The sequence below is a fragment of the Scomber scombrus genome, chromosome 23 (genome assembly GCF_963691925.1).
Source record: "Scomber scombrus chromosome 23, fScoSco1.1, whole genome shotgun sequence".
Taxonomy (NCBI): domain Eukaryota; kingdom Metazoa; phylum Chordata; class Actinopteri; order Scombriformes; family Scombridae; genus Scomber; species Scomber scombrus.
In genome coordinates, this window is record NC_084992.1 from 7520425 (window position 1) to 7542499 (window position 22075).

Genomic DNA, 22075 nt, shown 5'->3' on the forward strand with positions numbered 1-22075 from the left:
TGTACTGATTCAAATATGCAGCAGCATTAGAACAACCAGTGATTTACAAACATGCTTCATAATTATGTTTAAATTATGTCCCTCAATTAAACATGTCTGATAAGATAGTGCTATGTTTTAATATCAGATTATATTTGATACATTTATTTATAATGTAAACCCTCGAGCATTTGAATGGAAAAACATTGAATTAAATGATATTTTATCCATATTTTTATTGTTAAATGTAAATAAAAGAACTTTGTAGTGAGGTCATGTGATTCTAACTCAACCGTCTCCATGGAAACGGAGCAAATTCCACCCTTTAAGAGATTGGACTTTCTCTCTTAAAAGGTGGAATTTGCTCCACCTTTTGATATTTGCATAAATATGCAAATATCAACAATTATAGTCCTGCTTTATTTTTAAAGAAACTCCATTCCCCATGATGCTTTGCGCCTTGACTACTGAGGCGGATATCCGGTCTTCTACCAGAAACTTCGCCACACGTGGGGAGAAAGAAAACGAGGTGAAAGGGAGCCGTGTGTAACCTGGAGCTTTTTGTTGTTTTCTAGACACAAAAACAACTTTTTTTTCTCGCCTCTGAAGATTTAAAACTTGAGTTTGTCGACATGTTTCTGCAATATCACGTCGATGAGAATGGAGACAGAGTCTACACCCTGAAGGTACAGCTGTGTTTACATCCCTCTAATATCACTTTACTCTATATTAACATGTTTAGCTGCATTATTTAAGTAATTATAGTTCAGTCTTTCAGTGCAGAAGAAGTTAAACTCACTCTTTTTGATCTCTAGTTGTTATAAGGTGAGCTTTAGATGATTAACTTTTGTCTTGTAGTTTTCTGCTAAACTTGAACAAAGGTTCTTAAAATTAAACACAGGAGAACATAACATGACTATCAACACTTTAGGCTTCATTAGCAGTCTATTTAATCTCTTCCAGCTGTTAACAAGTACTGTATCAATGAAATAACAAAGACACTGTGATAACTTTAAATATATTTAAAGTTATTATCATAGTCAGTGAAGTAAGGTTTTAGAAAGTATCTCACCATCTATACACAACACTACAACAAGAAAGCCTGTCTTCAACTAAATATAAACTAAATATCACATTAATAATGATATAGAGAGCATGCATTTATAATAACATATCATGTTTATATATAATGCTGTGAAGTTATCTGCTGCAACATTTGCCAAAAGTCAAATATAATGCTCTTTATAATTGCTAAGTTTGCTTAGCAAATTGCTAAAGTAGCTCATCACATATCCAACATAACAAACCTTTTCTTTATATTGCTTGCATGAAACACTTAGATTATGTGTAAGAAGTTTCATAGATTTTAATAGCTGTTAAGTTTTCTGCTGCGATATTTGCTATAAGTCAAATGTAATGCCCTTTATAATTCCCCACAGCCTAAGTTGATCAATCAATTTTTATTTATAAATCATAACAGAAGTCATCTCAAGGCACTTTACACATAGAGCAGGTCTAGACTGAACTATTTAGTTTAATTTAAAGAGACTCAACATTCCCACATGAGCAGCATTTGGTGACGGTGGCGAATAAAAACTCCCCTTTAACAGGAAGAAACCTCAGGCAGAACCGGACTCTAGGTGGGCGGCCATCTGCCTTGACTGGTTGGGCTTGAGGGGAAGTAACAGAGGCACAGTGACAAACAAATTATGTTTTCACATGTCTTATTTTGTCCAACCAATGATTAAAAAACCTAAAAATATTCAGTTTATCATCACAGAAGACAAAAAAATCTATAAAATCCTCACTTGAACCAGTAACTGTCTGGCATTTTGGCTTTAAAAAATCACTAAAACAATGATTTTATTATGAAAATAGTTGCATATTAATGGTCTGTCAATCTGCTAACACACTAATCGACAAGTTGTTGTTGCTCTGCTTTGATTTGATTATCGTCTACTTTGTAATCTTCCAGTTTTATTTGATACTTTCATACAAACCCTCAAACACACAATGCTCATACAAATAAACACAGAACCAGGAAAACCAGACATGGAGTCAAATATGGGACATGACATGATGAAATTGAATATATGCATAAATCAATATCAATATGCATAAAATGTAAGGGTTACATAAGATTAACACCCAAGAAGTTAAAATAATTTATTCCTGAATGCAACGTTGCATAACATTTCTGTATATCTACTTCCAAGTCCTATTTTATTTGTATTTTATTATCTAAGCAAATCTTTATTATAGTCATATCTTCCTGCACTGAAATCAACTTTTTATTTAATTAACTTTCTTCTTCCCTCTTTGCCGCCAACAGAAGGTGGGACCTGACGGGATGCCGACCAGCTCGGCTCACCCGGCCCGCTTCTCCCCAGACGACAAGTTCTCCAGACATCGGGTGATTCTGAAGAAACGCTTCAACCTCCTGATGACCCAGCAGCCCAGACCTATCCTGTAAGAGAGAGAGAGACGGGGGGTGGAGGACGACGACGGGAGGATGTAAGGATGGATGGAGAACAGACAAAGGAAACGGAGGGATGAAGGCGAAGATGAGACTGTAATAAACCAACTACACATCTCCTCAGTTTCACCTGAATTTAGGGGACTTAAAATATCAGCTTCAACTACGACGTTAAAGCATCTTCTTTCTCACGTGTTGTATCGTTTTCAATTTGTCGACGTTCGTTTGATGATGTTTTTCTGATTTTTGTATTAATGCTGAATAAATATTAGGTTGATGGATTGTAGTCGGTTGTTTCTGTGTCGGATTAAATAGAGGCTGGTGACAATTTGAAGAAGCAGATGTCTTTATTCACTAGATCTCAACCCAATTAAACTTAAAGATGTTTTCCCTCCACTAGAGTCCAGATACTTGTAGAATTTGTGTTTATGGTTACCCAGCTTGTTATTAATACACCTTACTTTAAGTGTTTCCTTTAATTCGTCAACCACCTTTTATGTTTCTACTCCTATGGGAGCTTTTAAGTGACAGGGCATCACCCAGAAACATTTATAGACTGTAATTTCAGGCCTTGTCCTGGTTTTCTAGGACACACCTGTCTGATACAAGAAGGTGACTGCAAAAAAAAAAAAGTCAAAATTGGATTTTTGTGGAAGTGGAAGAAAGTCCAATTATCTGCTCAATGCTGGCTTGTTACATCCTTTTTCAGATGGCATTATGTTACGATAGTGGTGAAAAAATTTAAGGTTTAAATGATTTTCCTGATGTATTGCAGTAAAAGAGCTTTTGTTCACTTGTTTTTTCAAAATACAAAACAGATTTAAACCAGTGTCACCAAAGAGATCATAGGTGTGGAAGCCCATTTCTGCCAATGTGATGGGGGGGGAAAAAATTATGTAATTCATTATAATGAGAAACTTTATCAAAATAATGACTCATCTTATGACCTATGATTATCTCATTATTTTTGAGATACTAAATCAACATTTTGAGATACTGAATCATTTTGAAATAGTATGTCATTATTTAAAGATGCTTAGTCATTATTTTGATCTTTTTTTTTCGTCACATTGAAGGAAATGGGCTTAAACATACAGGAGAATACACTAATAGCAAAATAAGTGACATTCATTAGGCCTATTTATTTATGCATACATTAACTTGTGACACTCCCTATTTTATCCCATTCATTCCTCTTTAACTCACTATTTCTACTCAAACTGTATTTATGTAACTACTTTAACAACATAACAACATGGTGAATTAATGAATAGTTAAATTACAAATAGCAGCACTAAAAACACTGCTTGAGTCTAAATTGCGCATGAGCACCTTTTGGACTACAATTCCCATGTGGCCTTTTTTGTCTGTTGTGTCCGACACCACGCATGCGCAGACCATTGTAACGACGGCAACGCAGACGGGACATCTGAGTGGCGCTGCGCATGTTTTCTGTTGGGTCGGTTGGACCACACACACAAAAAAAAGTGCCGAGAAAAGCCCGGGAGGGGAAGCCAAACGAAACAGAAAATAACCCTTCTCGGTTGTGGGGAGAACTTGAGCCAGGTGAGTGCTTTACCTTTACATTATGTACAGTTTTATTCTGTGTGGTTCCGTCGCTGTCAGTGAGATAAGTTAACCGGGAGTTGACTGTCTATGAAGCGGGCATGGCTAACACTAGCTTCGGCTTCATCCTCCTCTCCTCTCCTCTCTTTCTCTCTCTCTTTCTCTGTCTCCACCTCTACCTACAGAAGTGATGGTTGAACCCTCACTTATACATATATATTTACATGCTGCTTAAATCATTTTAACAGGGTAATTATTACTCCTTCCTTCCGTTTTTTATATGTTATAATAATAATAATAATAATAAGCTGTGAGGCGTTCAGGCACCGGTTCAAGCCGGTTGTTGTAGCCAGCTTCACACAGATGCCGCAGTCCTTTTGTCATGATTAAAAATAATATATAAAATATAAAAGATGCTCCTAAAAAAAGGTTAAAACAACAAACACCTGCTCCTCATCTTCTCGTATTATAACAACATCTAATAATAATAATACTAATAATCTGTGAGGCGTTCACGGACTGGAGATTTCCTTGTGTTATAATAAAAATAATGATCTGTGAGGCGTTCACGGACTGGATCTTCTCCTTGTGTTTTAATAATAATAATAATGATCATCTGTGAGGCGTTCACGGACTGGATCTTCTCTGTTTTTATGTGTTATAGTAATAATGATCTGTGAGGCATTCACGGACTGGATCTTCTCCTTATTATAACAACATATGCTCTGTTTGTATGTGTTTAAATAATACTCTGTGAGACGTTCACAGACCGGTTCAAGCCAGAATTATTATGGCTAGCTTAATTGGCTTAAGATGGGGGAACTGAGGAGCAAAGCAATGAACTGGGGGCTTTTCCCTCAGGTTGTTAGATTAGAGGGGGGACTAATATAATATTTTAATTGATGTCTTAATAGGCTCATGTTTTTGTGCTGTTAAATCCCCGTCTTGTGGATCATATCCATTACAAGCTGCATTAACATGACAAAGACTTGACAGCTAGAGGAGATGACAGGATGTTATCTCCTTATTTTTAATGTAATGTCTTATTATTGTTCATTAAAATAATAATTTAGGTGCTTTAAAGGCTGTGGAGGTGATACTCTTACCTCTTTTTACGCAATTATACGACTTAAATCAGTAAGACAGCCTTTAAAGAAGTAAAACCACTTAACCAAATTATGCTAACACATCATAATATGGCTGATTATGTGTTATGAGATACTACAAATGTAACTGAAGATGAAATAAATGATCTAATGAGCACTAATGACAGCGTTGAAAAAGCAAGAATCGAGGCTGAATTAGCAAAAAAGTAGAACAAAATGTGCCACGCTGCATCACAGTGTTATATTACTGAAAGAGTGGACACTAAGAAGGTTTTAATGTCACCAAAACTAATGCCAAAAAAACACAATATATTACAGCTTTTGTCCTGTATCGACCATAATGGTACATTTAGGAGGAAGGAGTGTAAATAGGTTGTTTGTTGTGTGAATTTTGACAGTAAAGTCAAAACTGATGCTAATAAACCACAATATATTACAGTTTTTGTCCCATATCGACCATATTTGAACATTTATTTAATCCAGAGGAGTGTAAAAAGGTTGTTTAGTGTGTATTTGACAGGAAAGTTGTGTCATATTTTATGTCACATTTAATTCCCTCCTCTTACTCAAGCTAAAGGCATCCAGTCCAGGCTCTTATTATAATTGCCCGTAGTCATGAATGTGTCTGTCTAGACCAATAACCTCCCCTGGGGTGTTTCCCAGACTGAAATGCAGGGAGAGAAGCCCCCCCCCCCCCTGCCTTTTCCTCTTTTTGCAGCATTCAAATGAAGCTGGAAGTTTGTGAAAATACAACCTCGCTACCTCCTCCCTCCTCTTCCTCCACCCTTCACTTCCCAGGTAGGTGGAAAGACGAGTATTACGGCTCCTTCTTTTAGAGCTTTGTGACACCTCTGTCTACCTCCTCGTCCATCCATCTCTGTCTTGAGTGTGGACAGAAGGAACAGAGCGTGTGAAGGAGAAAAAAAAAAAGGGAGAGCTATCCCGATGTGTCTGCGTGCCGAGGGAGAGAGAGAAACAGGCAGCAGCCACTGGCACAACCGGTTGGAACCGCTCTTCTCCCCCCCTTTCTTTTTTTCTTTTCTTTTTTTAATGTATAATTAAATTATGAAGTGAAGCTAAAATAACAATTCAGGAGCCGTAGCCTTCACCTGTCCTGTAAGACGAGGACGAGGAGGACAAGGAGGAGGAGGAGGAGGAAGAGTGAGTTGCTTAGTTGACTTTGCACCTGCGGGTCAAACGAGGAGGTTAAGACGGGTTATTGTTTCACACTTCCTTCACTTCATTATAGAGTCTGCGGTTCACCTCAGTCAGTCACTCATTGATCTTATTAGTTTGTTTATCTTTAAGTGAGAGATATAGAAGGAGTGTTTTTTAGCTGATAATGATTCTTTTTTATTCAATAATGATATGTTAGATGGAAGTAAATGAAAAAACTGAAGATATGAATAATTCTTCTTATAGAAATGTGTTTTTTAATATATAATTGTGACTGAGTGAGAGAGTTAGTTTATCTTAGAGAGAGATACAGACCGACAGATAAATGTTTGTAGCTGATAATGATGTTTATATATGTACTTTTTATTTGATAATGATATAGCAGATTATAGTCATTGAAAATATATATATATATATAATTGTGATTGATTGAGACAACGCTTGCTTTGATTAGCTGTAAGTGAGTCCATATAAATAGTCAGATTTTCTAGCTCTTGGGGCAAAAACGATCGATTGCAGGTATCGTTTGTGGGAGATTGATACCTTAAAAGCCGATACCCAGCCGTCGAGATTAGGCCTTTGAACAGCTGTAGTGGCGGTAAAGATCGTTCCAGGTGTAAGGTGCGTTGTAAGATTAATCTGTTGGTTATTTAACCAATTAGTTGTCTATCTAATGTCCGAAAATGATGAACATTTTTTCCTAAAGGCCAAAATTACATCATCAAATGTCTCGATTTGTCCTGATAAGCCAAGAGTTTCAGTTAACTGTCAAAAGAACAGCCAGAAAATATTTATCTGTGTGAGTTTATATAAATTTGAGAGGCTGAACCCAGAGATGTTTAGACAAAATGACCAAAAAATGATTAATTGATAAGCAGAATAGTTGACGGTTCATATTCTTTGATCGTGTAATTGATAAATCGACTAATTGTTGCAACTTTAGGTCACAGCGTGATTGAGAAAAGCAAGTGGAACCAGAGAAGTTTTAGACAAAATGACCAAAAAAAGGTGAATTTATCATCAAAATAGTTGACGATTCACATTAACTTATCGTTAAATTAGTTTCTAGTTGTAGAAAATCATGTTGAGTTGTGTATATTTCTGATTTAGAAGCACACAGGCAAACCTAAACCCTTAAAAACTGATCTACTCTGCTTCCCTTTCAGTTTTTTTTCTTCTTCTATGCTTGATTTTATTTACGTCACTACAACAGAAGAAACTTTGTAAGAACTGTTAAAACTGATTTTCTTCACAAGCGAACACATGACACAAACGCTGCTCGGTCTTTACCCCCATTTCTACGCTGAGTTACCAAAACAGCTCAAAAAACATGAGCTGGAAATGTATTTATAGACTCAGATAATTCATTTTCATTTACATTTTAATTCATTCTGTTAATTTATTTAAATAAAACAGGCTGTTGTTGACGTATAAACTAACATTTTCTTTGTTTTTTTCTCCCCTCTCCTTGTCTCTGTCACTCTGCCAACAGGTGCCGTCAGCAGCGAGACAGTTTTTATCTCCGAGGTGCACGTCAGACGCCGTTCTGGTGACGTTTTGAGAAGAAGAAAAACCAGTTTACAGACGCAGGAACGCTCCGATCAGAACATCTCAGATCAATTTCAAGATTAAAAAGCCGAGAGTCGAGTGAAAGCAGCGACAGATTCATCCTCCTTTTTCTGGCATCACTGTGAAAGAAGAGCTCTCATGTAACATCACTTCATTAGCAAACAGCATCTGATAGATTTTAAGTCACACACACACACACACACACACACGGGTGATCCGAGCGAGGCCCCGTCGCCGCTGCCGCCGTCGTCACGGAGATTCTTTCACATGCCTGCTGGCGGCCAATCAGCGCGCTTCAATGGAGAATCGCAGCTGCGGCAGATTAAACTTTAGAGGCCGCCGTTACCTCAGCATCACCTGGGAGATCGCCTAGCCCCCCCTCCCCCCTTCATCCTTCTTCTCCTGCATCCCGCACATCACTCTTCCTTCCTCTTCCTCCTCTTCCTCCTCTTCCTCCTCTACTTTTCACAATAAAGTCGCCATGGCATCGGTGCGGTTCACGGTGACGCCCACCAAAGCGGAGGACCTCCCCGGGTTGTCGGACACATCGCCCGACATCAGCTCCCGCTCGGCCGCCCGCGTCCGCTTCGGCTCGAGGGAGAGCGTCAACCGGAGCGACCCGCTCAGCGAGGGCTCGGGGGGACTGACCACCACGGGTACGACGGGGGGAGGCGCCGAAACGCCGGACTTCAGCAACTTGGATCAAGGTGATGACACTTCCTTTCTTTATGTTTTTATAACGGGCTCCTAAAGGGGCGGATGGAAGAGAAAGAGGAGAGAAAGTAAAACAAGATCACACACACACACACACACACACACACACACACACACTCACACACACACACACACACACACACCCTGCTGTAAAAACTGGATCTAATCCCACGACTCAGATTGCCACAGACAGCTTTAATCCACATGTTGGAGACCTGTAAAGCCGGGCCACTCCTCTGTCGTGACTCACCGGCTGAGAAACGAGCGCGTAGTGAACAGGTGACCCCGTCTTCACCTTTGTACAGAGTGGCAGCAGCGACTGGATTCACATTAACGTCTGTGTGTGTAACTAACAGCAGTGGCAGCTCAGGAGAAGGGGAGACACACCCCTCCCCTAAACTTTAGTGAAGTTATGTTTTAGGTCTTCTGTCAATCAGAAGCTCTAACGAGAATAAAAATCAATATATAACTCACCTTTTAGGCTCATTTAAATAAAACACAATGCCCCAAAAAACAGATATTGTCTGTTCTGAGTAGTACATGACAGTGGTAAATACCATTGAAAATGGGTTTAAATTAAATCACTCTTAAAGGATGTTAAATATTATATTTATGACATGATCGTGGAGATATTAAAGCACAAGACGTGTAAATTTGAGATGAACCTTTCAAGACAAAAAGATACAGATCTATGATGATAACCTGAAGTGTAATTACGTAGTAGGTTGCTTTTTTCCTCCCTTTGTTTTTAGATTGTTAGATTGGTAGTGGTGCAGGGGGAAAAAAACAATAATGACCGTCGAAAGCTCAAAACAGAAAACAAAGTAACACAAAAAACATTTGATAAAAAAGAAACACAAACAAATAAACAACAAAATTTAGACAGTGGGCGAAAAACAGGGCCTGAAAGATATGGAAGACAAAAAAAAAACAATACGGTTGCTGAAATGTTTCCGAGTGTGATTATTTGCATATTAGTATATTTATTTATTTAATTTTCCTTTATTATAATGTATTCCTCCGTCGTTGGACAACAGATATCACTTAATTTCCGTCTTTTTTATGTGTTTTATTCCTCCTGAAGGGATAATGTCAGCTAATATGTGTCAGACTATATATAGTAATAATAATAATTATAATAATAATAATAATGATGATAGTAATAACAAACTTTATTTCTATAGCACCTATCCAATCAGAAGTTACCAGGTGCTTCACATAATAAAATATACACCATACTCCATTTTTGTCGTCATTCCAGCCACGAGAAAAACAAACTATATAATGTAATGCTCAGATCAGCGGTGATCGTAGTAAACAGTAACACAATAAGTTAAAAAAAAGGATTTTTATTTAGAAATATATTCATTCTTTCATTCATTTAAGCTCTTTCAGGCTCTCAGACATCTCTAAAAATGTCTGTTTTATAGGAATCAAAGAAAGAAAGGCTATTTTTTCACAGCTTAAAATGAACCAATGTGTATCTTAAATGTGTTTCTGACTCATTTAAACTCTCAACAGTCGTTGTGAATGAAGCAACACTTGAGCTTCAAACAGCGAGAACAATAAGAGAACATACGTCTGTTTGTGAGCTTAGTGTAGGTTTCACTTCCCTCCCCTCCCTCCTCCGCCCCTCCTCCGCCCACCTGCAGCTCTGTACTTTAATGTTAGCTGACACCAGCAACCTTTTCATGCAGCTTCAGTTTTAAGCAAAAAAACAACAAAGAAACTCCAAAAACAGGACGAACACACGTGAGATTGGCTGCTGTGATTGTGCAGTTGGTTAGTGCAGTTATTCACTTTCCAAAATAAAGTGTTTAAGAATAGCAGCACTGATTCACAGACTCAATAAATAGGTGTGGAGGGAGGGAGGGAGGGAGGGAGGGAGGGATGGGAGGCATTTATAACAGTGGAGAGATGTAACTGTATTAGCCGCACTGATCCACTTAAGCAGCTGCATCGTAGTAAGGATGCTGCTGCTGCTGCTCGTTAATAAGCTTCCATAAATAGAAATCGAGCTGTTTAATCCGATTGAGTTTCGATCAGGCCGAGAAACAAAAAGAGAAAGAGAGAGAGAGAGTGTGTGTGTCGCTTCTCTCTCCGTCCATTCATCACTCACTCTTTAAAAAAAAAAAAAAAGTCAGAAATAAGAAGTTAATGAATGAAGGAGATGAAGTGGGAAGGAGTCAGGCAGAGAGAAAAAGGTCAAATGCTCTGTGATGCATCACTGTTGACACCAATAAAGTTAGCTACTGAATTAAATGAAGTACAAACACACACACGCTCACACACACACATACAAACTCACACACACATATATACACACACACACACGCACCCACACACACTCTCTCACTCACACACACACACACACACTCACACACAAATATACAAACTCACACAAATATACACTCTCTCACACACATCCACACACAAAAATATACAGACATACACACACTCACACACATCTGGCTCTATCTGCTTTCTGCTTCACTGGCTGGTCACACACACACACACACACACACACACACACACACACACACACACACACACTCATACACACACACTCACTCACGCACACTCTCTCACACACACACACACACACACAGAAACACATTAAGGTGTCAAACTCAGGTATGGTAATCTCAGGTGCAGGATTTGGGACTCCTGGGGGCAGAAACACATGCACACACACGCATGCACACACACACACAGTTGTACAGCTGCGTTCCCTCGTGTTAAGTTGAGTGTGAACACAGCTGAGGTATTTACGGGACAGGACAGGACAGGATTTCTGTCTGCAGCAATAACTCATGTGTGATAGTTTTTTTTTAAGTGGATTTTTTTAGCATCAAATTAGGACTAAAGAATTATTATATCTCTGATTATCAATTAATAATCATCTTCAGTGATTTGAATGTAACAAAATGGTGATTTTCTACCACTTTTAGCACACTGAGTATTTTATTATTATTTATTACATGCACTAAAATACATATATTTGTTTTATTAATACAATTTTTGGGTATTTTATAGTAACTACTTCTTAGTTTTTCTATTGGATAATTAGAGATGTGTTCTAAATAATTGACTAATGACTTAATCAGCTAATTATCCACATAGAATCAGATTACAATGCAACAAATCTTTAGTAAATAAGAGGAAAAAGTGAGGATTTATGCGTTGAAGAGACGTTTTTTGTCGTCCGGCTGAGCGGTGAAGAAACGTCATCGTCCGTCTGATTCTCGACCGTCCTGATCAACAGGTTGGGTGTTGAACCTACGAGACGGGAGGAAAGATCCCACGGTGTTTGTGCAGGCACTGATTCATATCTATATAGTCATCTAAAAACACCTTTATTTTGGGTTTATTTTAGTATGAATAAGTTAAAAAGGAGGATAAGGGCTAGTTAATCTTTTCCCTCCTTGTACTCAAGCTGCTTAATATTAACCAGCGACTTGTTTTTCTTTGTCTCAGTTTCACACTATCAGGATGGGAAGTTACCACCCACCAGCCAAATGCCAGCGTTTCTTCTCACACGAGTGTCGACTGTTCTTTTTTTTTTTAAAAACCTGCTGACGTTTTCTACTTTTCTGATAAGATAGCAAAAAGCTTCAAGCATACGTGCATGTTTCTCATTTAGACGATGACGTATTCATTCACTCCCGCCGACAGTTTAAAGATCAACATGATTTCTAAATGAGAAAATCAGATGATTCAGGGCTCAAAAGTAGCAGCAGCCGCCAGCCAAAGGCTAAAGTATACATGTGGATGTTAGATTTCCTTCACTCTCATTGTTGCATCGTTTTTACAATCCTTCACGAGTTCTCAGATCATCGACCGCTGTAAAATACACACAGTTATATATGTGACAGTTATATATAAGAAAATAGGAAGTTCAGCTTTAATTTAATTATGCTCCAAAGTTATGGAAAACTCTAAAACCTAACCTAAAGCTATAAAGACACATGAGCTCTGTGAGAACGTATTTATTTAATCTGGACATGTTTTTACTAAACGTTGAAATATTCATTTATTTATTTATTGTGTATTAATATATATATTTATAGATTATTTATTTTATTTATTATTGAATTATATCCCATGTATGGTGCTCTATTAATAAAGTTTATTATTATTATAAAAAAACAATGGTAATCAATTGAGGGGCGGGTACAATTTGTTCCTTCAGTAGCCATTTAATAGATTAATAAAGGACTTCCTGAACTGAAATTTCCACTATTATTAATCTGATCAAACAATAAAAAGACGGGAAATACTTTAAAGAAAAGCAGCAAAGTATTGCACAAAGTCCCTAAATTCGTTTTTCGTTTGTTTGTTTGTTTTTTTCTTCTCCTCTCGTGTGTGTGTGTGTGTGTGTTTCTCGCCTCTTGCCGTGCGTGATGAGCCTCCTCATGTTAAGTGTGACGCCGCGTCCGTTTTGCTGCCGTTAAAGCGACGGGGGGGAAGTGATGTTGCTGACTCAGACGCTGCTGATGCAGTGAGTGGTCTGTGCTGACTGCGGCGGAAACTGAGCAGGCGACATGGTGGCCATTTCATCAAAGTGTGTGTGTGTGTGTACGTGCATGTGTGTGTGTGTGTGTGTGTGAGAGCAAGTTGAAATGAATATGAGTGCGACTCCACCTCGCTGAGCTGTGATGACAGTGATGAAAATGGCCACCAGTCTGTCCTCTTTTATTAAAGATGATTTCCTGCTGCGTCACTCTTTCCCTTTTGTTCCTCTCTCTCTCTCCCTCCCTCTCTCCCTCCTTTTTTTTCTGTCACATAATCTCTTGTTTTTCTTTTTCTAGGTGATGGAAACTCCAAAATCTCCAGTGTGTACATCAACAACACACACGGTGTCGATGACGACGACTTCTACGACAGAAACTTGGCCTTATTTGAGGTTCGAAACAAAAAAAACCTGTTATCTCCTTCAAGCACATTCCTCATTTAAAAAGCAAAAAAACCCTTTTCTTTCCACTTCTTTTCTTTCCTAAAAATATTCACTATCTTTTTTTTAATTATCACACACTGATAAAAACAGAACCTCCAAACGGTGGCTTTTTATTTGCCAAACTGTCTGATAACACAGAGCCAGAAATAACCAACATTTGGCTGCTGACTGCAGATAAATTGGAAACTGGAAACCGTCTTCTCTCTCCCACTTCTTTTAACAAGCTTTTTTTCCTCCCTCCTCAATTTCCTTTTCTTTCGCCTCCTTCTTCTGAACTCTCCCTCTTACTCTTGTCTTATCTGTTGCTGTCTTCGACTCTCTTTTTACCCTCCGGCTATCTCTACCCTTCCTTTTTACCTTTCTCGTCACCTCATCCTTCCCTCTGCCTGCTCTATTTTTACTCTGAATCAATGTCCCCCTCCGCCCCCCCTCTCTTCCTCTCCCACTCCTCCCCTCTTTCTTTTCATCCCACAGGAGGAGATGGACACTCGGCCAAAAGTGTCTTCTCTGCTCAACCGCCTGGCTAACTACACCAACCTGACGCAGGGTGCCAAGGAACACGAGGAGGCCGAGAGCATCGGCGAGAAGAAGAAAGCCTACAAGGTATACCAAACTTTAGTCACGTTTTTGGACTTTATAATAAACTCCTCCTACATTTGTTGTGCGGTAAAAACACCCAGTGACATAATTAAAGACTATAAAACACAGATAAACACCTACAGTGTCTAAAAAATGGAATATATGATGATTTAACTCCTACTCTCACACCAATAATATTAAACTTCAGAAACTCCTCGAGCAGCTGCTTTGTCAGAAATACAACAGAGAAGCAGCTTTTTTACAGCGCCTATAAAAAGTATTCACCCCCCTTTTATTGCTTTTATAAATAGAATCATAGTCAATATAATTTGGCTTTTTTAACCCTTACATACTCTTCATATTCTGACTCATGATTAGCTTAATGAAGGATTAATCAGATTGTACGTATGTGACATGAGAAGTTTTTCCATTAACAACACAATAATAAAAGTTGGAGTTCTTCACCAAAAGACTCCCTTAAATATTTAAAACTGATCCCCTGTCAAAACTGAAAAGGAGCAGGTCTCGTAGATGAATTTTTGATGAACGACTGCTTTCGGTTGCATGAACATTAGTGCCAAATTCACGGCGTTTCCTGTTCAGCGCTCCACATTAGAAGCCACTCTGTGTTTGGCTAATCGGACGCTTTTAATGACTTAATTGCATCGGTAGGAAATGTTGGGGTCAGCTTTGATGCGACTCGGTGGATAATTAACAGTAAACGAGTGAGGCCGATTGATTGAGATGCAATTAAGAAAACAATAAAGCTGAAGTACATTCATGCCTGTGAATCTGTTGAGTGTGTGAAGCCAGCGGACTTCCCCTTCACTAACAATGAAAATCAATCAGACTTTATTTAGTTACAGGACTTGTTATACATAGTAATATAACACAAAGTGATTTACATAGTCAAAGACAAAACAAGAACTAAATAATGACTCATAAGGAAAAAAGGAAGTGAGGAAACGCTATTGTTACTGTCACGAATCTGCAATGAGGAAGGAAACACTCAGAGGTAGGATTAAAAATGAATAAAGATTCAAGAGTCTAGAAGTTTATTGTCATATGCAGAGAAAAAACATACAATAACACACACACTCAACCAACACATGACACAAGATGCACACAATATATATATATATATAATTAAAAAAGACTAATAAGAATCAAATTAAATAGGCAAGAGAAGTGCAAGAATAACCTGAGTTAAAGATTCAGGACACCCAAAATATAATAAAAGATTAATAAAATAAAGTCACTATTAAAAAAAAAAAGTGGGTAAAACTATAAAGAGGAGATGTGATGAAGTAAAACAAGACAGAAAAGGTGCATTAAGGTGAAATTTAAAAAATAATAAAAACGAGTTCCAAGTAGTAAAGTAAATATCAAGAAGTAACTAAAGAATACAAATAAGTGAAAAATGTCACATATAGTTTCAGAAGCAAGTCACAATACCATGAAACATCATCAGGATTATAACTGTAGTTGTTTTAAATGTGCTGTAGGATCATTTACAGCACACGTACAGTCTCTAATGTACTTTGTCTTGTGGTGTAACGATCTCATTCTAACGCAGTCGAAACCAATCAGGATCATAATTAAAGGTTTGATTGTGGCAGGTACAGGTACGAAGTTTAAATTCCCTGTGATAACAGTACGATGTGTCCTTAAATGACTTTTTTAATGTGAAGCTTCATTCACACGTAGAAATATAGCGTATAAAAGTGTTAAATCCATCTTTTTAACATGATAGTTGGTGATTGAGTGCCTCTCCTAAATTAGTTATATCTCCTGCTATAACTCTCTTGCCCTCTTGACTCTCGTGTGTCTTCAAGTGAAAGTACAGTCGGTCGTGACCCCGATCGACACCGCGGTCCTCCGCTGATAAGGAAGCCGGCTCAGATAGATAAGACAGTCTCTTGTTGTGGTGGAGGAGGTGGAGGTGGTTTAATTTCACTACATTGTCCACCCTGCTCTGATTTGTACTATTTGTGCAGGATTTGGACAAATTTAGCCAACAAACCAAAACACGACTTAACTGTCAAAGCGGTGTTCAGTATAAGCACAAACTCAAGTTTGGTGGTTTAATACTATGGAGGAAAAGGGGAACATCCTAAATGGAGTCTTAAAAACATTATTCAGTCAGCTGATTTTTACAATAAAAACAAATAACGCAAATAAAAGATCCAAAGTAAAAAATATAGACAATATACAATAGAAAAAGCCAGGTAGAGGTAAAGAGTCATCCGAGCAACCCCAATATCTCTGTGTGTCTTGTGCCTCCAGTCGCCACAGATGGGGACGTTCATGGGCGTCTACCTGCCGTGCCTGCAGAACATCTTCGGCGTGATCTTGTTCCTTCGGTTGACGTGGGTGGTGGGAACCGCCGGGGTTCTGCAGGCCCTCTGCATCGTCTTCATCTGCTGTTGCTGCGTGAGTGTTTTAAAGTGTATATATATATCACACACACACACACACACATGGGTTCTTTCAATTCCAACTCAAATTTAAGTGGCTAAAATCTCTCTTTTTGTTTCCGTCCTTCCTCCAGACGTTGCTCACCGCCATATCGATGAGCGCAATCGCCACTAATGGAGTCGTACCAGGTATTCCTTCACCGCTCCTTCTCTCCTGTTCATCCTTCCCATACACATACATGGATTGAATGGTGTCAGTGTATCGTCGTAATCTCCTGCTATAAAACACAAAGTGTTACTTTAGTTAATTTATAGCTTAGAAAAGACTATTAATCAATTATTTAGCTAAAAAAAAAGTAAGTATTTGTGAGTTAGAGCTTAAATATTTTAGGATTAAACTGCTTTTCTTTGTGTTTTGTCAGCATAAAGTTGATATTTTCACATTTTTTGTTGCTGATTATATAAAGCAAAAGGTTAATTTACATTTTACAAACTAAATAATTACAAAAAAATGTATTAAAGTAATTATGTATCTCTTGTCAGTGTCTGTGTAGAGCTAGACTAATAAATCCACCAGGCCAATATATGGGCAGATATTAGCTCATTGCCGATATATATTGGTGGTGTATACAGTAGCTATTTTTTTGACATTTCAGTGCATAAAATGTCAAAAAATGTTATTTAGAAATAGTATCAAGTTTATGTTTTAGCTGTAAAAATGTCTCGTTAAGTACATATCTGTGTCACAATTCCCTTTTGTAACTTAATTAAATGGATAATTATTAAAATAAAGATCAGTATCAGTCTCAAAAATCCAGCATTGATTCTCACAATAAAGATAAACATTTATAGTAAAGGCTCAGAAAGTTAAATTGAGAGCCAGTTCATAGATAATAAGCAGAATAAATGCCTGTTTTTGTCTAAAATGTCTTAAAATGTCTTGAATTGTAGCAGTTAAGGCATTAAATGTGATTTCAGTTTATGTTATAAACCTTATTTTCTGATTGTTTTACATAAACCAACCAATCAACTTATTAATTAAAGTAAAAAAATAATCAGCAGTAAGTTGGAACTCTAATGAAACTTATAATTTGTTGCAGTCCTTTATAAATGACTCCAAAATTAGCTCAATTTCAACCCACTACAACAGTAAAATGCTGCTTTTGCATTATTATATGTCTCATATTATATAATGTATGAGTGCAACAGTCACATGTGACACTTTTCTCTATTGAGTACTTGGAAAAAGTTGAAAAGAGGTTTTTAAAAGTCATTAAATTTGTACTTGAAATGTGCAGACACCCTTTAATAATTCAGGCCAATCAGATTAAGTCAATACAATATATATAATAAAACCATTAATGAAATAAAACACATTGTTCCCAGAGTGCTGCACATTGTCCCTGTGCACCATCGCAGTAATAATTAATGATCAGCCTCAGTTTATCTCATCAGACAGTTAAGAGCTTGTCCTGTTTTTTCATGCTGACACCCTCAACATTCGTATCAGCAGCACTTTGTCTTATCGCTTACTTTACACAAATCAGCACCGATGGTTTCGGTGGTGTCGAAATGCAAATGCAGCCAACGTTCACTCTGATGTGTTAGCCGCTCCTAAGCTTCCGTATGTGGCTCATCGCTCAGCTAATTGAAGCGTATTTAAAATGATGATTATTCAGTGAACTTTTTAAGGTGAGCCAGCCAGGTAACAACTGAACTGTAGATACTTTTCATTTAGAGCTTGCAGATTTGTTTTCCCCTAGTGTTTTTTTATATTCTCGTCTTTTAGCTCCTTTTTTCAGTTTGTGTTAGACCCTGTTTACACCTGACGTTAACACGGTGATCCGATCACAAGTCGACAGCGTTAAATACAAGTGTAAACGACCACCGAGACGCATCGTGAACCGATGACGATGACTTAAAAGGAAAATGTGTCATCAATGCAGGGTGTTGCGATTGTTTTGGTAAAATCGTGCCAGCGATTGAAAAAAACAAAAATGGATATGAGCGTATGCTTAGAGTAATCTGAACTAGAGTCCGACCGATATATTAGTCAACCGATATTAATGGCCGATATTGACCTTATCACTGATGTATTGGTATCAGTGTTTATGATGTCCGATATGCGCTGATATTTTTATAGGCAGCATTTTAGGTTTATTTAATCCTTTTTCCTAATTTAAATGTAATACATATTAACTTACGGGTGACGTTTATAGTTTCAGTGCAGTGTGGTCATTTCATAAAAATTAAGTTAATATTAAACTGTAAAATATCACAGACTCCATGACATATTATTGTCTCAAGTATTTGTTAAACGTGTTTATTTACTCGGGGTGTGACGAGATCTTGTGCCACGACGTGATTATATTTCTCGTTGAGGATGAATGCTGTATGATAATTTGATTATATTTATATACTAGAATAGTTTTTATTCATCATACTTCATTTTTGGTATTTGTGGTTGTATATAATTAAGATATTTATGGTTGTTCTTTCCATTAATACCAAGATTATATAAAATATCTATATCGGGGGTTGGCTGGGAGGAAACCTTTTACAGTGCTTGCATATTATGATAATTCATTTAGTGACATTCATTAAAAGATGAGTTAAAACATTTCAAAATGCACCTGCATTGTTTTACATTGTTACTTTCAGTCAAATAAAACAGTTTTCCAGTCATGTATTTCGTCATTGAAGTTTAGTATCGTGTGAATAGTGTTAAAATCTCGTCTCGTGAGCTGAGTGTATTGTCACACCCCGATTATTTACATATTATATATATATGAGATTATCGGCCAAATGATCAATATCACCATTTTTTTACCCTCTAATATCGGTATCGGCATCGGACCCAAACATCCAGTATCGGTCTGACTTTAATCTGAACAGTTGGAATAGCTCAGACATGTATATTAGATCTTGAAACACTTTTTTAGCTCTTTAGCACGCACTAAAAATCTGACGTGATAACTGTGCAGAAGTGACGTACAGTAGGCATGAAGGAAATCGTGACATAAGTCGTCCGTCCGCTAGTGATCGGATCACCTGAGACATGGATGTTAATTCCAGGTGTAAAGAGGGTCGTAGTGACACAGTATTTGTGGCCAGTATGTTTTTTTTTCTAACGTGTGTTATCTCTGTTTGTCCTGTCTCTCCCTCTGTCTACCTCTCCCTCTCTTGTCTGCACTGTGCACAAACACACACACACACACACACACACACACACACAGACACACACATTGAAAGAACGCAGGATATTTACCCGCCATCGACTTTTACCCCTCACTGAGACGCCTCAAGACAAATATCCCAAATGTCAAAGTAGTGTGATAATAATTCCACTAGCATGTGACATTTCGATAATTCAATGTAGACTGAAAACCCTTCGGTAACATAGCGAATTAATGACTAACATTGTCTTGTTATGGCATCCAACATTTCATCCCATGCTCCCTCTCTCTCTCTCTCTCTCTCTCTCTCTCTCTCTCTCTCTCTCTCTCTCTCTCTCTCTCTCTCTCTCTCTCTCTCTCTCTCTCTCTCTCCTCTCACCTGAAAACAGCTTCGAGCGCTCATGCTTTTTCTCACCATCTACTGTATACTCAGATGGTAGTTAATACTTGTATGTGTGTAGATCACTGTGGTTAATTAAAAGGAGTGATTGAAAAAAGTGTTTGGCTTCTCAAATACTGCTCGTTAGTTTACTTACAACAAAGACCGAAGGACCGAAGGTTGTAATGCTTTTGTTTTTCGAGTGCTGAAAGCTTTACAGACACCGTTTTATAGACTTTTGTGGCAGTCAGGGTCGGGGTTGAGGGGAAGTCATTCAGTTTACCTATTAAATGTGTTCTCAAATCTACAATATCCAATGTGCATATACGGGTCAGTGACGGTTGGCGAGATGAGCGATTCAAAAATATCTTTAAAAATAGTTTTAAAAGCAGCATCAGGTTTGTTAAAATGTACATTTTGTATTTTTGTTGGTTTTATGTCATTTTAAAAGCAGCATCAGGAAAGTAAGACTGAATGCTCCTGAAAATGTCAAATGGTGTAACCACAAAATAATGATACATATTAAATATTTTATCCACCTACAGTGTATTTAAGTGGACTTATACTAATAATTACTAATTACCTGATCTCCATGGTTACCAGATGAAATGTAATATTTAGAACAATTGTATTCCATTACCTTTATTTAATATAAAAAGTTATAATGTAAGATCATGCCAAACTAGTTGATATGGTGTTTTATTGAGAATTTACTGTTTTTAAGCAAGTTGAATTATTTGGTACAAAGTTTTTATGGTTACACCACTTAGACATTTTTGCCATAATCCTCTAATATATTCTCTCAAAATGGATTAAAAGCAGAAATTTGATACTGCGTCCACAAAAAAAGAATGTGTGCAAGTTATTTTATACGTTTATTTTCACATTTTAACCTTTTTAAATTTGACTAAACCACATGGACACAGAAAACCCCCCCCCCCCATCATTGACCCGTACCCATTTTGGAAGCCGTCGACTTTTGTCACATGTACCTGATGAAATCCAGTATTTTGGAAACCAAACGCTGAATTCTGAGCTTACAGTCACAGTTGTGAATTTGCTCTTTATTGTTATGATTCCCTCCATATGATCTGTTTTTATTACTGGTTCAAATTGTATCAGCAAATTATTCACACTGTTTGCTTGAGCTCACTTGGAGTACCAGATGGGAGGAATAATGTGTATGAGGAAGTATTAAAGGGGACGTATGCATATTTCCAGATTTCTTTTTTTCTACTAGAATCTCTTTGCATGATTTACGGTTTTAAAAAACTCCTTATTTATCTTATACTGGCTCTTTATGCAGCCAATCAGTTCAGCCTCTGTCTATTAACAGGCCGTTTTAGCTTCCATCATTATGAGGCGTTAATAGAAGTATAATATGTCCTCTTTAATACCAAAATAATGCTGTATTTGATGCTTTACTTTGATGAATATAAACAAGATTTTCCCCTCAAATCTTTTTAAATTTAAAGAAGATTCACTTTTTAAAAAAAAATTAATTACAGCTTTTGGTTGCTGTAATCTTTCCTCCTGTCCACACCAGCTCTGAAGAGATTCATCAGAGGCTTAAAAGAGTTTTTTAGACAAATCAAGTGAATATTTCCTAAAGTTTGAGTTATTTTTCCTCCACTGCAGCTCAACGAGGAAGCACTGTCAAAAGGTGTAAGCCAGTTTTCAGTACATGAAAGAGCGTGCTGAGATCTGATACCTCGGGAGTTACTTCGATTACTTCAAGTGAGGCAAAAAAAACCAAAACAGTCGTGAAGAGTTGTCTGCAGATACGATTTGACCAAAGAATCTGCTCTGTTTTCTTTCTCCAATGTGTCACGTAGAACATCATGCTTATTTTCTACAAGCATAGGATGACTTCTCTCATCAGCTGTCCTCTTTTTCTCTCTCTCTGTTTTCCTTCCTAACATCATAATGTTACTAACCATCCATCCCCCTCTCTCTCTCTCTCTCTCCCTCTCTCTCCCTC

General features: G+C 37.5%; 2 protein-coding genes across 2 annotated transcripts in view; both read left to right on the forward strand.

Annotated features, from left to right (window-relative positions):
- The first annotated feature begins 465 nt into the window (after window positions 1–465).
- nop10 (NOP10 ribonucleoprotein homolog (yeast)) lies at window positions 466–2734 on the forward strand. The gene is made up of 2 exons (XM_062444905.1): window positions 466–665; window positions 2312–2734. The coding sequence occupies exons 1-2, from the start codon at window positions 612–614 to the stop codon at window positions 2450–2452; spliced, it is 195 nt and encodes a 64-aa protein (XP_062300889.1). The 5' UTR covers window positions 466–611; the 3' UTR covers window positions 2453–2734.
- Window positions 2735–3918: 1184 nt separating this feature from the next.
- The window catches only part of LOC134006074 (solute carrier family 12 member 6-like), a 30951-nt gene continuing 12794 nt past the window's right edge, over window positions 3919–22075 (forward strand). The window contains exons 1-6 of the mRNA XM_062445137.1: window positions 3919–4021; window positions 7796–8579; window positions 13398–13492; window positions 14018–14146; window positions 16409–16555; window positions 16674–16728. Coding sequence (XP_062301121.1) covers window positions 8354–8579; window positions 13398–13492; window positions 14018–14146; window positions 16409–16555; window positions 16674–16728 — 652 coding nt within the window. The 5' untranslated portion in view covers window positions 3919–4021; window positions 7796–8353. The remainder of the gene's footprint in view (window positions 4022–7795; window positions 8580–13397; window positions 13493–14017; window positions 14147–16408; window positions 16556–16673; window positions 16729–22075) is intronic.

Coding starts and splice junctions, on each gene's coding strand:
- nop10 (XM_062444905.1), top strand. CDS start 612: ATGTTTCTGCAATATCACGTCGATGAGAATGGAGACAGAGTCTACACC. Junction 666..2,311: donor ACAGAGTCTACACCCTGAAG/GTACAGCTGTGT, acceptor TGCCGCCAACAG/AAGGTGGGACCTGACGGGAT.